This window comes from Kogia breviceps, chromosome 5, assembly GCF_026419965.1.
Source record: "Kogia breviceps isolate mKogBre1 chromosome 5, mKogBre1 haplotype 1, whole genome shotgun sequence".
NCBI classification, from domain to species: Eukaryota; Metazoa; Chordata; class Mammalia; order Artiodactyla; family Physeteridae; genus Kogia; species Kogia breviceps.
In genome coordinates this window covers 3,894,902-3,909,281 of record NC_081314.1, presented here as the reverse complement: position 1 = coordinate 3,909,281, position 14,380 = coordinate 3,894,902, and the positions used below count along the sequence as shown (strand labels likewise).

The window sequence follows — 14,380 nt, the reverse complement described above, 5'->3', positions numbered from 1 at the left end:
AGCTTACCCTTCCCCCTCCCCATATCCTCAAGTCCATGCTCTAGGAGGTCTGTGTTTTATTCCTGTCCTCCCACTAATCTCTTCATGACATTTTTTTTTTTTTTTTAGATTCCATATATATGTGTTAGCATACGGTATTTGTTTTTATCCTTCTGACTTAACTTCACTCTGTATGACAGACTCCAGGTCTATCCACCTCATTACAAATAACTCAGTTTCATTTCTTTTTATGGCTGAGTAATATTCCATTGTATGTATGTGCCACATCTTCCTTATCCATTCATCTGTTGATGGACACTTAGGTTACTTCCATGTCCTGGCTATCGTAAATAGAGCTGCAATGAACATTTTGGTACATAACTCTTTTTGAATTATGGTTTTCTCAGGGTATATGCCCAGTAGTGGGATTGCTGGGTCATATGGTAGCTCTATTTGTAGTTTTTTAAGGAACCTCCATACTGTTCTCCATAGTGGCTGTATCAATTTACATTCCCACCAACAGTGCAAGAGGGTTCCCTTTTCTCCACACCCTCTCCAGCATTTATTGTTTCTAGAGTTTCTGATGATGGCCAATCTGGCCGGTGTGAGATGATATCTCATTGTAGTTTTGATTTGCATTTCTCTAATGATTAGTGATGTTGAGCATTCTTTCCTGTGTTTGTTGGCAATCTGTATATCTTCTTTGGAGAAATGTCTATTTAGGTCTTCTGCCCATTTTTGGATTGGGTTGTTTGTTTTTTTGTTATTGAGCTGCATGAGTTGCTTATAAATTTTGGATATTAATCCTTTGTCAGTTGCTTCATTTGCAAATATTTTCTCCCATTCTGAGGGTTGTCTTTTAGTCTTGTTTATGGTTTCCTTTGCTGTGCAAAACTTTTAAGTTTCATTAGGGTTAAAAGAAGACAATTTATAGAGGTATGGGCCGGGTTGAAGGACACTAAGGATGATGAAACAGCCGGGGCTGGAAGCAGTTACTACCCCCAGGTCCCAGAGGGGCAAGAAGGAAAGAAACAGTGAGGGCCGCTGACAGGCGCCATGGCCATCCCAGGGTGAGACCCAGTAGGAAGGAAATTGGCAAAAAAAACAAAAAAACCCCCAAAACTTTATTCTGCTCCCTCCCGACTTCACTCGGCTCCTGTCCTGCAATCTTGGGAGTGGCCCTGCCCTCAGTAGAGGCCGGGAGGCCAGGGGGCCGGCACTCCATACCCAGGTGGGCAGGGGGTGGGCCTATGGAGGTAAGTTAACTCATTCCGACGTGTATCTGATTAAGATATCCTTGCATCAGAACACATCCTTTGCTACGACAGTGATAAGCCAGGGGGAAAGAAGGTGGGGAGGGACAGAAAGGAAAACGGAAAAGGAAGAATAGAGTGACAGTCTGAGATCTGAAGGTCAAGGGAAAAAGTGAGTCCGCACTATGAATGATTTTAATCAAAGGTAATTTTGTTTCCGCCAAATAGGTTCTTTTTCCCCTCTTTGTTCCAACCACCTCGATTTCTTGTATCAGCTTAATGGCTAGAACGAGGGCGCTCGGGCCCTCATATCATGCCAGCACGTGTACGACCCTGGAAGGCAGCACCTCCTTAACGTGTGGTCCCCGGGGCCTCCCTGGGCCCGCCCCCGCCCGACCTTCACCCTCCATCGTGCAGGAGGGCACAGCCCCCGATGGGGCCAGGCCCCTGCGCTCCTTACCACGCTCTCGTCTCCGTCCGCCCGAGGCCGGGCCTGTGGTGCTTGACCCAGTCCTCCCACCAGACAGCTTTCAGTTTGCTGATGCAAATGGTTTGTAACTCGGTGACACTCACTAGCCAACTGGTGAGGGCTGAGGTGACAAGGATATGTGAACCACCGGGCACGGCTGGGCTCCCTCCTCAGGGCTCTCCCAGCAAAGGCCAGGTCACCACCCGGAGACGGGTTTTGGAATGGATGGGGCACTTTGAGGCAATGCCCAGGTGGGCGTGGTCCTGCGCGGGGCTTCAAAGCGTGCTGCGGACCTGCTCTCGTCTGCGCTGAGCGCTGAGTTCCCTCCTTTCTCTGCATTACAGTTTCCCAGGCAAGGCTTGCAGCAGACCCAGCAACAGCAGCAGACGGCCGCTCTGGTGCGGCAGCTCCAGAAGCAGCTTTCCAGTAAGTACCCTCCGTCGGGAACAGATGGCTCCCAGGACGTGAAAAACAAGCCAGTGAGCAGAACACAGGTGGCAGGCAGCTCCCCCCAAAAACGGCACGCACGCTGTCTTCCTCGGTGCCGTTTTCGTGTTCATTCTAGTCCAGGCCGTTCTCATTTCGTTCGTGTTGGTTTGAATGCTTCTTTTACGGAAAAGCCCCAGCCTTTTTCCTTGAGTTCAGCGAGGATGTTCTCCTGTCGCCTCTCTCTGAATCTGGGAATGTTTCTCTCCAGGTGGGGTCCCTGTGGAACGGCAGGTGCTTTTCTTATAAAGCTAGAGGTCCCAGAGAGCAACTCAGCTGATACCCTCGTGTACGATGGAGCAGGATAGGTGTCCCCCCCCCGCGCCCCCACCCAGCCCCCAAGACTCAGATATGGAGTGGCCAGCACCAGACCCATCCCCTGGTCACTAGGGCCATGACCGCTCTTACCACGGCACCACCCTGCCCCTCCTGATAGCGACTGAGAGAAATCAAGACCTGTCACGTGGCGGGCGGCATCGCGGGACAGTGTTTCTCCCCAGTTAATCTCGCTGCTGTGCCGGCGCGCTACCTTTCTAGGGCGCGTGCCGACCCCCCGTTTCACCCGCCCTCATCCGAGTGCCAGCAGCCCGTTCCCGTGAACCCAGTCGCCCCGTGCTGGAGTCACGGGGTGCGCAGCTCTTCTAGACGTGGGAGCGAGGCCCCTGTGACACAAAGCATATTGGCCTGGAAGTCAGGAGACCTAAATTCTGCTGCCAGCTCCATCGCCATTATCTGGATGGCGCAGTGTTTCATCCATACAGCGAGCAGGGAGACGAGCAATTTCCCGATTCCGTGCCTCTGAGGGACAGAGCTACCAGCAGCGAGTTCGGAAGGCAGGGGTGTGGCCCTGGTGGGATACTGAATCCCCTGCCTGGCTGCTGTCTGCGTGTCCCCCGGGCAGAGGGGACACCTCTCTTACACCCTGTGTCTCTCCGAGGGCATAACCAAGGTCTGTCGTCGTTGTTCTTGCTGCTGTTTTCCTTTAAAAATAGTTCCCTCCGTTAAATCATGTCAGTCTTTTCCAACAACCGTTCAGTCGGTGTGGCCTGTTAAACACGTGTGTGGTTAAAATGTCACTGTGTTTCATCAGCTCCAGAGCTCCCTTTTTTTTTGCGGGGGGGCGGGGGCACTGCACTGGGTCTTCACTGCTGCACGCGGGCCTTCTCTAGCTGCGGCGAGCGGGGGCTACTCTTCGTTGTGGCGCGCGGGCTTCAGTAGTTGTGGCACACGGGCTGAGTTGCTCCGCGGCACGTGGGATCTTCCAGGACCGGGGCTCGAACCCGTGTCCCCTGCATTGGCAGGCGGATTCTTAACCACTGCGCCACCAGGGAAGTCCCCAGAGTTCATGTTTTTGCGTGGCTAAAGAGAGAATGTAATTTTAAGGTAGAGACAACATGTTATATATATATATATATATATATATATATATATTTTTTTTTTTTTTTTTTTTCTAGTGATTGGAGGTATATACCTACGATTTATCTGGGGAGCATACTCTTGGTTCCTATTTCCAAGGGCTCACAGAATGCAGTTTTTTGTTCTGTTTTGGTTTTTTGTTTTTTTGGGGGTGGGGGTTGCCATCACTTCTGGAGCACTTTCTTGGACCCATGACTTTACACGTATTAATTCGCTTGATTCCTAAACCACCTCATGCGACGAGGTATTATTGCTATTCCTGTATCACAGACGAGGAAACAACTAAAGAACAGGGACATTTTCCTGTTTGCCCAAGGTTACTAGCAGCTGGGACTAAAACTCAGACTGTCTCCTTCCCGAGCCCACCTCTTAACCACAACATATATTCTGATGCCTGACACGAGCAGTGATGCCGGCCTCCTTTGTTGAATAAGGGCAACTGAGCTGAGCTGCCCACTGCACGGCTCCAGCCGGCTGCATTTATGCCATAATCCATGGGAATGGGGGCCTTTGGATTTGAACAGTCCCCCCAGAGTTGTGGAAGCAGTAGCTATGTCTAAGCCTGTGTCATTTTTTTGAACCCACTCGCTGCTCTTTATTTGTCCAGGCGCATAGACGCACGTGTACAGGCGCACACTCGCGTCACACACACAGGCCCTCTCTGCCGTGCGTGCACTCTTGTGTGGTTCTCTCTGATGCATCCATGGCCATGTGCAGAAAATTGCCCCTTTCAAGCTACTTCTCTCTCACCTATTATAGCATAGTCAGTGTTAAAGTAGAGTCTCCGATGTGCTTTTATGAAGTTTCCAGAACTTTTCATGTTTTATGATCCTTAGAGTCCTTTTTTTATGTTAGTATTGAGATGTTTCTTAGCTCAGGGATCCGGACTTTTGACGGGCCAATGACCCTCACCCCAAGGCCTCTTGCTGGCCGTTGTGGGACTCTGGTGTAGAGGTGGCCCCTCTGCGGAACGAACCGAGCAGTGGTATTAAGACCTTGGCCGCACAGGTGTCTGGGCTAGTGTTATACTTCCTGAGCAGTCAGTCTGCTTTCAGTGCCAGCCTCGGGAATAGAGGAGCAGTGACTAGAGCGTGCCATCGACCTGTGGCATAATTCTGCACCTGCAGTTTTATTGGGTTTTCTTTCTCTCATTAGGTAACCAGCCACAGCAAGGAGTGACTCCCTACGGGCACCCTTCACACTTCTGAGGCTGGAAGAGGACAAAGACATGGAGTTTTTTGTTTGCACTGAAAAACAGAAAATCACATTTAATGCATTAGTCATCTTTAGAAACGTCCCTCTGTTCTTTCATTTCTTTGGCGTTTTCCTATATTTGATGCTACATTTCATACAAAGGTGTTTAAACAAAAAATTAAGGGATAAGGTGTGGTTTGGTTTGGTTTCATTCAGTTTGAAAGTAGGTTTAAAAATGTGGATCATGTGGGCCTACGCCAGGAAGAGTTTGGTAGCAGACCTTTTGAAATTTGTGCTTTTATTGAATCTCGTAGTTATAGAAAGAATGGATTATGGTGGATTTGAAATATTTATGTATTCATTAATGATGAAGTTTGGTTTTTTTGGTTTTGGGGGGTTTTTTTGTTTTGTTTGCGGGGGGGGGGGGTGGTTTGCACACTGTGCCGGACCAAACTACTGATGTGAAAGGCATGTCAGATCTTGACAGGAAAGCGACCCATTTATTCTGCATTCACGTTTGGTGGCGAAATGGACATTTATTTGCATCACTCTAATTTGAAATGTTTGTAATTTCTTAAGCACTTTATGAACTTTGTTCTTATTTATGTAGGATTTTTCTTTGCTTTTGTTGTGGTCAAAAGGTGCTGAAACAGATTGTTGCTTAGTACTTAAACTTCTTAGACCAAGAACTTAAACCAAGGCTTCTGTGAGAGCCACCCTAAGGTACGTGGAAGCCTGTTAGAAGTAGCTGTACTACTAAATTTGTTTTCAGTGGCGAGATCATTGACCAGAGTCTTTGTGAAGGTACAACATGTAAATTCTAAAGGCCGGAACGAACCACAGTGGAATTGTTCCAATTATTTGCCAGATTTGGCAAAAATGACTGTCCAGTTTCGGTTCTCCTGAACCTTATGCCAACTTGAGAAAAAAATCTCGCAGCTGGCCTGAGATTCCACAGTGCTCAAACTTGACATGGTTTCCAGAGAATCTGGGCCCCAAGTCCAGGGGGGCTCTGGTTTTCATAAGAGATGTATTTGCTGTTTATTTTGTATGGTAAGTAAGTATTTGCTATTTTGAATTTAACTATTAATGTTGGTGTCTGTCTTGGTTGTGTATTGCATATACTGTATTTATAAATTGGTGCAAAAAGCACAAGTAAAGTAAATTATACATCAAATTTATTATAAAGAAATAGTAACTATTTTAACTTTGTTCAAGTATGTGGTAATTTGCTCCTATTAGAGTAAAAAATACAGTAAATTATTATCAGTTTGTGTAACTTAAGAGTATTCCATATAATATTTTTTTAGATTTAGATGCATAAAATTTTGAATGTGAAAATTGCAGGGCATTTTAAAACATGTGGGGGATATTTTCCCATGTTCTGTGTTAATTCATTTTCTTTTGCCATATGAATTTACATGTAACGTAGTCGAGCATACTGTGAATAGATTTGTCTACAATGAGCAAACCATGTAGAACTACTTTTTTTAAACGTAGCTGGTACAACTTTAGTAGATCATTTCCTTTGCAAATCATTATATAAATAATTTATATCTTCCCAGGTGAGTTACTCATTGCAAAGTTTGACTCATGCAAATGACCTCAAATACATGTCCGCTTACTTTGCTGTGGCAGCATCCATGTGAACTGCTTTGTACACTGTGAAACGATTTTGCTCCAGCCCGCTCATTTCATGTTTACTCTGGGCTGGAAAAGACTTTGCCAAAACATTAAAGACCATTCTTTTCACTAAATTAACATGTTCTATCTGCTTTCAGAAGATGAATCTTGACATTTCAGCTGGTTTTGTATATCAGGGGTTTTTTGGTTGGTCTTTGGTTTTTTCCCTCTTGAGAGTCATACTTAGAGTTCATGAAGTTATTTTTTCCTTCAAAGTAATCTGTCATGTAATGACTGCCTTGGCAAAACAACTGAAATGTGAATGTCGTGCGTAGTGAGTACCAGTCATGTTCTGTGCTGATTGTTGTTTTACTTCTTCTCAAGAATTACTGGCGTTTAAAATGCCACTTTTCAGTTTGAACCATATATATATTTGTAGCTCAGTATTGCAAACAGAAGTCTTAAGACTGTTTCAAGAATGAGTGTTATAATTGCATAGCATTTGTATGCACTTTATATTTTGCAGAAGTTAGTGAAATTAATTTATTAATCATTTTGCACTTGAAAGCTGTGGGGCATAGCTTTTTGTCGTCGTCTCTTTTATAGGTGGGAAAGCTAAGATATGGTAAGGCCCTATAATTCAACGATTTCTACAGAGAGTTGAGGAAAAACCTAGAACTGGTTTTCCCCTGTGTCCTATACAGAGAGAAACTGCAATTTTCAATCTATTCTTACCGTATTTCCTCCCACTTAATCCTCTCTCCTGAGAGTTTTCTTTTTCTTTTTTAGAATATGCATTGGTTTGTCTTGAAATGATCACAGAGGAAAGCCCTATCCTTCGGCAGAACCTGGTAATTTGCTTGGTGAGACAAAGAGGAAATTATCTTAGGATAAGATGGAGACCCCAGTTCCCCTGTAAAGACTTTGAAATAGGATGGTGTTGGACATAAGAAGCCCTGAGATATACCTGTTTACATAATAGGCTTCTTCCTAATAGGGTTACATTTGTCCTCTTTTTTTTATTCCTCTTGGTCGGGAAGTAGAATGAGATCACTGTTAGAACGAGTATCCTTTGACCGCTTGTGGCCACAGGATACCAACATCAAAGAATGTAGGAATCAGGTCACCCCTTTAGGTGTGGGGCGAGCTGAAAGTTGGTGTGATGAAAACACAATGACGTGAGTACCCCCCATCTGTCTCAACTGATTGACAGGGAAAAATGTAGTTCTCGGTTTTGTGTGCTGAGATATCTGAGCAAGACCTATGGCATTTCCTTCTTTTTCATTTATTAAGTCTCCTGTAAGTCTTCTTCAATAATAGGCAAATATTTGAACAGATGCTGGAGAAATTACACTGGAAAATCCTAGCCTCTAGAGTTAGAAAAGCTGAATCATATTGTCCCTGACATTAATTCAGGTTGAATTAAGCATGTAATATAAATAAATTCAGTGAATTACAAAAAGCAACATTTTGTATAGGGTTGATCAAATGTTAACTACAGTGAAACTCCATTATATGTATTCGGTCTAGATTTTCCCAAACATTTCCCTGTCACAAAGGATTATCACCTTATAGAATAAATGCTCATAGAGCAATGATTCCTCCTAAGAAAATTTTCCTTATAAACAAACAGTTCCAAACCAGGGGGCCTAGAGCAAGATTTTGAAGTTTTATGACGTGCAGGTGTTAAGTTGCTTTTTTACAAGTGGAAATTCAGCCTGCATTTATTTTTAAATGCAGTTATTAAAACTTGTTTTTTGTATTCCCCATCAATGAAAATTTTCAGGGTGCACAAAATGGTGAATCATAAAACAGTTTCGCGCTTATTTTCTGTGGGTTTTGGTAAAATATTTATAAACTGACCACAGTATTTATACATCAGGATGGCAAATATACATCGACCACAGAGTCAATCATATTTTCCATTGTGTCTGTCCTCAGCGCCATGCTTGTAACATTGATTAATAGAAGGTGGACACTAGGCAAATGGTAATGAAAGAAAAAAAAAAAAGTCCATTCTTTAATGAAGAATTCAGGTACATTAGCCGCTTGTTATTTTTATGGTCGATCGTTTTCTCTTAATGTTCATTGTTATTTGTTGGCAAAATAAAAGTGCCTTAAGTTAAAAGTTTGTTTTGAGATCCATTATAAAAAAAAAAATCAGTATCAGTTCATAATGCATTTATTTACAAGTCCTTTTTTTTTTTTGCATGTCCATTATAAATTGAATATTGTAAGTGTATTCAGATTCATTTACATGCCTATGGCTGCCTTTGATTAAACTTCTTCCAAAAAGTAAATTCTGTCCAGATGTTGACTTTGTTCAGGTAGTTTTATTTCCTGTCAGATTACCTGGATATAAGTTGTTGTGTAATCACTTCCAAGCGGATTCTTTGCTGTGCACCTGTATATCCCAGAATCGGAGGTTTGAGGATTCTGAATGACTAGGGTACCCTGTGGGTGAAAACGGTGAGTTCCACGTGTCGTCCCTTTGTGTGCCCCTGAGAACAGGGAGTGGTCAGGCATCTCCCATGTGATTTCTGGCTTGGGGACTCCCAGGGCCCCACAGTGGAGCTGAACGGCCACGCCTGTCCTTGTGAGGATGCTCCCGGGTAGGCGGTTTGTAATTCGGGGAGGGTAGGCTACAACCCTGACTGGAACAGTGATCAGGGCGTGGCCAATACTGTTCTGAGCCTGACAAACGTAGCTTCCTCTGTCATAAGCTGTTGCCTCTTTGATGACTAAGGTGCCGTTTTCATGCAGTACGTATTTTCCACTGATCTGAGGCCCGTCGATCACATAACCACTTGGCACAGTCCATTGGATACGTGGCTTAGGCCTTCCATAAGAGACACAGCGCAACGACAGAGTGTCCCCACTGATGGTGTAAACTGTTCCTCGTGCGTAAGTGACGATCACTGGCTTTAGGCCAATTTCTAATACAATTAATTTCTCAATATAGCCAACTTTATTTCTTGCTGCACACCGATATTTTCCTGCGTCCTCCCGAGTCGCTTTAGAAATGATAAAAGAGCCATTACTTGCTATTAGATACTGAGAATTGTGTGGTCCCTTGGGAAATTGGGTGCCATTTGGTAAAATCCAGATTATCTCAGGTGGTGGGTTTCCATCAACAGAGCAATTCAGTGCTGTGGACTTTCCAAGCTGGGCGACGATCTTTTCATTATGTGGGTTTCTGAATGTCGGTCTTCTCAGCATTTCCAGTACTTCTAACTGTACCACCAGCACGCTCTCTCCTCCTTCATTCCGAGCCACACAGGTAAAATTGGCTGCATCTGAAAGCCTCACGTTCCTGATTTCCAAGGTTCCATTTTTATGGACTGTGATTCTGCTTCCATAGTACGGAACTGTGAGGAAAATACTGTCTGCCATGATCCACATGATTTGAGGGGACGGTGTCCCTTCGGCCCTGCAGTCAAAGTGTTTTTTGGAGTGCCTCACCGCCGTGGCTTTAATGATGGTTTTACCTGTATACAGACCGTTGATTAACGGAGGCTTGGAGACGACGTCCAGTTTGTACATTTTGGTGTCATCCCCACTGGGGTTTCGTGCCACACATACGTACTCTCCAGAATCAAGCAGTTTCACTCTGTTGATGGACAAAGACCCATTGGCATGAAACGTGTACCTGTCCTTGGAGAATGAAATCATGTCACTGGAAGGCAGCAACCAAAATATTTTTGGCTTGGGTTCCCCAGTGACCTCACAGTCGAGGACGGCTGCGTCTCCAGCCTTGACTCTCGTGTGGGCCTCGTGACCCTGCCGGATCCGTGGGGCGGCTGTTAGGACTGTTAGGTGGACTTTCATTTCATCCTTCCCTAGAGTGTTCTGGGCATGGCACGTGTAATCTCCTTCCTCTGCCATCCCAACTCTGTTGAAGTATAAGGTTCCGTTGTCGAAGAGGGTGAACCTCGTGGGGCCGTGGCTCCCGTCGTCGGCCTGCATGGCATTATTGATCATTGTCCCATCAGGCAGACTCCAGGATATCTTGGGCACCGGTGAGCCGGAAGCCATGCAATCGACCTGGAATTCTTCCCCGTGAAACGCTTGCTTTTTAAAATGTTGCTGGCGGTCAATTTTGGCAGGTCTCCGTCTTAGGCTGACGTGCGTCAGGGTCAGCTCGTCCCCCATCTTGTTTCTCGCCATACACAAGTAGTCTCCACCGTCTTTTTCTGTTACTGATCCGATAAACAGGGATCCATTTGGGTAGACTTGGATGCGGCTGCCCGTTCTGAGGAAGGAAGAGACTGACTGAGTGTGCAGGTATTAGCAAGGGGTGGGAGACTTACCTGATTTACACAGGATTAGCTTCATGGACGTTTTCTTAAACTGTTGCAATGGAATTAAAATCACTGTCTATTAAGCTATTCTGAAACTTGAAATTAGCTGAACAGATATGATTTAGTGCAGACAAGCAGTATGTCTTAGATGGACTTCAAATGAATCTTCTTTGCATTTCAATTAAAAAGAATTTTAATGGTGCCGAGAATATTAGAAATACCAGCTTCCTAGACCCATGACTGTCTTGACCACTTTACACATCAAATGATCATTTTGTGATATACGTCAGTAAAGAACAACTTTCATACAAATTTACTTGCTTAGAAAAGATACCAGGGTTTCCTTTTTCAAGAGATACTAGTAATCAGTTATTTGGTTAGAAAATGAGTTTTACTTTTTTTTTTTTTATAAAGAGAAAATGCCAAGGAAAGACACATTAGAAGCTTACTAAGGCATCTGTCTCTGCAGGCAGCTGTACCGTGACTCTGGTCTCTGTATTATACTGAACTGCATCAAGACCATTTTTCTCTCTCAAGCCACCACACAGCCTGCTATTACCACATTGAACCATCAGGTGGCAGATCTTTCCTGGTAAAACTAAATCTAGTTTTTCAAAAGGATTCGTGGAAACTGAGTAACTGCTAAAAACGCAATCAAAAACATCCATAGGTGGAAATCTCCGTACATGTTTTTCTTCCTAGTTTTTTGGCAACATGAGCTAAGCAGGTGGGTAAAACGAGAGAGAAAAGTGTGGGTGACCTTTCGTAGCATAACTGCTAAGCAAGTCAAACAGCCTCAAGTCATTTTTTACCTTCAAGAAAACATACCGTAAGTAGGAAGAGTATTTGTTGTAGGACAACTTACAAGTGCTGATATTCTTTTTTTTTTTTCCCCCTCAAGCCTGGAAAGAACTTGTCTTGCACATAAACCAAAGGAAGGTCATCATAATGGATGCACTTCATAAAAGGAACAGAAATTACGAAGGTCTTTGCATTTATTTTTTAACCTTCAGGTAGTTCCCCACTATACAGCCAAAAAAAGAAATAAAAGATACTTAGACAGACGTAGTAACCTGCCCTTTTCACCATGCTACACTGCCAACTGCTATCATTCTTTCCTAATGCTTTCGAAGAGCTCTGTTTCTCAAACTTGGGTGCACATTAAAATCATTTGTATAAAATAGTGCTGTTGCCTGGGTCCCACCTCCAGAATTTCTGACTTAATTGGTGTGGAGTGTGACCTTGGCCTCAGGACTCAGTTTTCCAAATGACTCTCATGTGCAGCAGAGTCTAAGAACCACTGCTCTAAATCTTGGTACTTAATGCAGTTCCCTCATCACCGGCATCAGAATTACACGGGGTCTAATTTAAGATGCATATTTCCTGGTTTCACTGTTCAGAGATTCTGATCCAACAGATCTAGCCAGGGATCCTGGAACCCACTGTTTGACAAACTTCCCAGGTGACTCAATGAACATTAATCATGCGCTATAATCATCTGGACAGCTTTTAAGAACACAGATTGTGTGTCAAAACACAGAAGCGGAATCAAGTTCTCAGGCAATGCTAATGCTCTTGGTAGGAGGACAACCCTTTGACAACCAATGACTCAGAATGACCTTTCCTCACCCCAAAATCTGATGCATCTGGAAGTTGTAATATACAAAAAGAGAACTGTAACTGTTTCCTTTTATAAACTGTTATTTTTAAGGGAAGATTTACTTTTGAAAGTGGAAGTTTTCCCTGAGTAAAAGAAAGGGAATTCTTTATGAAAATTAATGCACAGGCAGGCATCTGCAGTCTTTTAGAGCAGTGTTTCTTGGACCTTATCGTGCCTGTGATTCAGCTGGGGATCTTTTTAAAATGCAGATTCGGATTCTGCCCATCTGGGATGGGGCCTGAGTTTCTATTCTTGTAACAAGCCCCCAGGTCATGAGAAGCAAGGTTCCAAAGAAGAGGAAACACAATTCTGGCCTGAAGCATAGGTCACGTAAGTCATATTGAAATTCAGAAAAGACAACGTTCGGCTGACAACTAGGCTCTAAAAAAGTAAAAAGTTTTGCTTATGTTGTTGATGGTGGAATAGACTTGGATGAGCATAGCTATGATGAAAAAATTTTTAGAATCTAAAATAAATTCAGACTTACAGAGCCAAGAAGTTGGCAACAGGAAGGACTTTTTTTTTTTTTTTAACAGCAGAAGTGCCCTTTTAATTTCTCTTGACATCTAAAGCATCTAAGTAAAGAGTATTCTTGCCTGAGTGGGTTAGTTGCAGAATAATCACTGAAGTGTTCAGTTAGCAAACAAGTTGTAGTTCATTATAAAAGAGAAGAATGACAGTACCTCTAGTGGACCTGTGATAGCATCTGTGATCTTACACACTGTTGCCTCTTCCAAAATATGAACAATCTTTCTGTGTTCCATAAGTGCTTTCCCAAAACAAAATATAAACAGCCTACCTAATACCTCTGCTATCAAACTCTGAAAAATTTCTCGGACTACCTAGGTCGAGATTTATTGGTCGAGATTTATTCTGAGATGCTAATGTGTTGTAGACATTCCTTTGGATTAACTTTTTAAGACATCCCCTTACATTTTTTCACACCTCTTCCATTCTTAAAAACTGACCTAATGCCTGGTAAACATTTTAGACATTGTTTTTACAACCTAAAGTAAGAAATTTATCTGTTACTCCCATCACAAGTGTAATGCCTTCTACACTTCTTGCACTGGTTTCTGCATGGGTAGTGAAATTGTATTCAGAATTACACAGAATAATGAGCAGTCTCTGGGTAAATGAGAATCACCCTCATGTGCTGCATGCAGGGTGATTAAATAGACATGCTGATATTATTATATACAAAAATTGGTAAGCTATTGAAAATATTTGATGCTACAAATGGGTATACGTATGGTAGATAACAAGCATAAACATTTGACTTGAGAAGTTTACATTTTGTAACTCAGCATTTTTAAATTTTAAATCTAAATTTCAATTTAAAATTTAGGTAATTTTCATGACTTATTTGAACAGCTTGAAAATTAACATTTACTTTGGCGTTAAAGATCACAAGTTAAATTCCTTAACTGTATCCGTTACCAACTTACAGTTTGACACTAGAAAAAAAATCTATTCTTTTAAGCATAAACTCATGTATAATTTCTCTTGCATGGATATTTTCTATTAATAAATAAACATGGAGGCTGAGTCAACATGGCAGCATGGGAAGATGCAGAGTTAGCGTTTCCCCACAACTATGGCACCTACTACTGGCTGCTGGTAGGGGACTCTGACACCTAAGGAGATGGGAGGAACCCCAAAGTGAACTGGTAGGACGTAGGGGGACTGAGGTGGGGGGAGGTGAAGTGGAGGCCAGGCAGGATCAGTGACCCTGAGGCCGGGGAGATCAGGAGAGGCAGGCGGGAGGGGCCCTCTGGGAGGAGCGGGAGAGGAGCAGAGAGCGTTTGAGCCCAGAAAGCCTGCTGGGCTCTCAGGTGAGGTCCGCTGCCCTCTGAGAGCAGGGGTGGGGGGCACACCTGGGCCCCTTCTGTTACTTGAGCCTAAGCCCCACCCCACCCCACAGCCCCTAGTGCCTTTTCCAGCCCTGTCAGTGGTCCTGAGCATTGGCCCCGCCCACCACCCAAACCTCAGCCTTGCT

At 43.7% G+C, this 14,380-nt stretch overlaps 2 protein-coding genes across 13 annotated transcripts in view; one reads left to right on the top strand and one right to left on the bottom strand.

Moving 5' to 3' along the window:
- MED12L (mediator complex subunit 12L) overlaps positions 1-5,925 on the top strand; it is a 324,289-nt gene extending 318,364 nt beyond the window's left edge. For all 12 annotated transcript variants that reach the window (XM_067033573.1, XM_067033579.1, XM_067033576.1 and 9 more), the window contains 2 exons: positions 2,046-2,127; positions 4,759-5,925. In XM_067033573.1, coding sequence (XP_066889674.1) covers positions 2,046-2,127; positions 4,759-4,811 — 135 coding nt within the window. In that variant the 3' untranslated portion in view covers positions 4,812-5,925. The remainder of the gene's footprint in view (positions 1-2,045; positions 2,128-4,758) is intronic.
- The window catches only part of IGSF10 (immunoglobulin superfamily member 10), a 51,405-nt gene continuing 42,949 nt past the window's right edge, over positions 5,925-14,380 (bottom strand). The window contains exon 8 of the mRNA XM_059064187.2: positions 5,925-10,672. Coding sequence (XP_058920170.1) covers positions 8,764-10,672 — 1,909 coding nt within the window. The 3' untranslated portion in view covers positions 5,925-8,763. The remainder of the gene's footprint in view (positions 10,673-14,380) is intronic.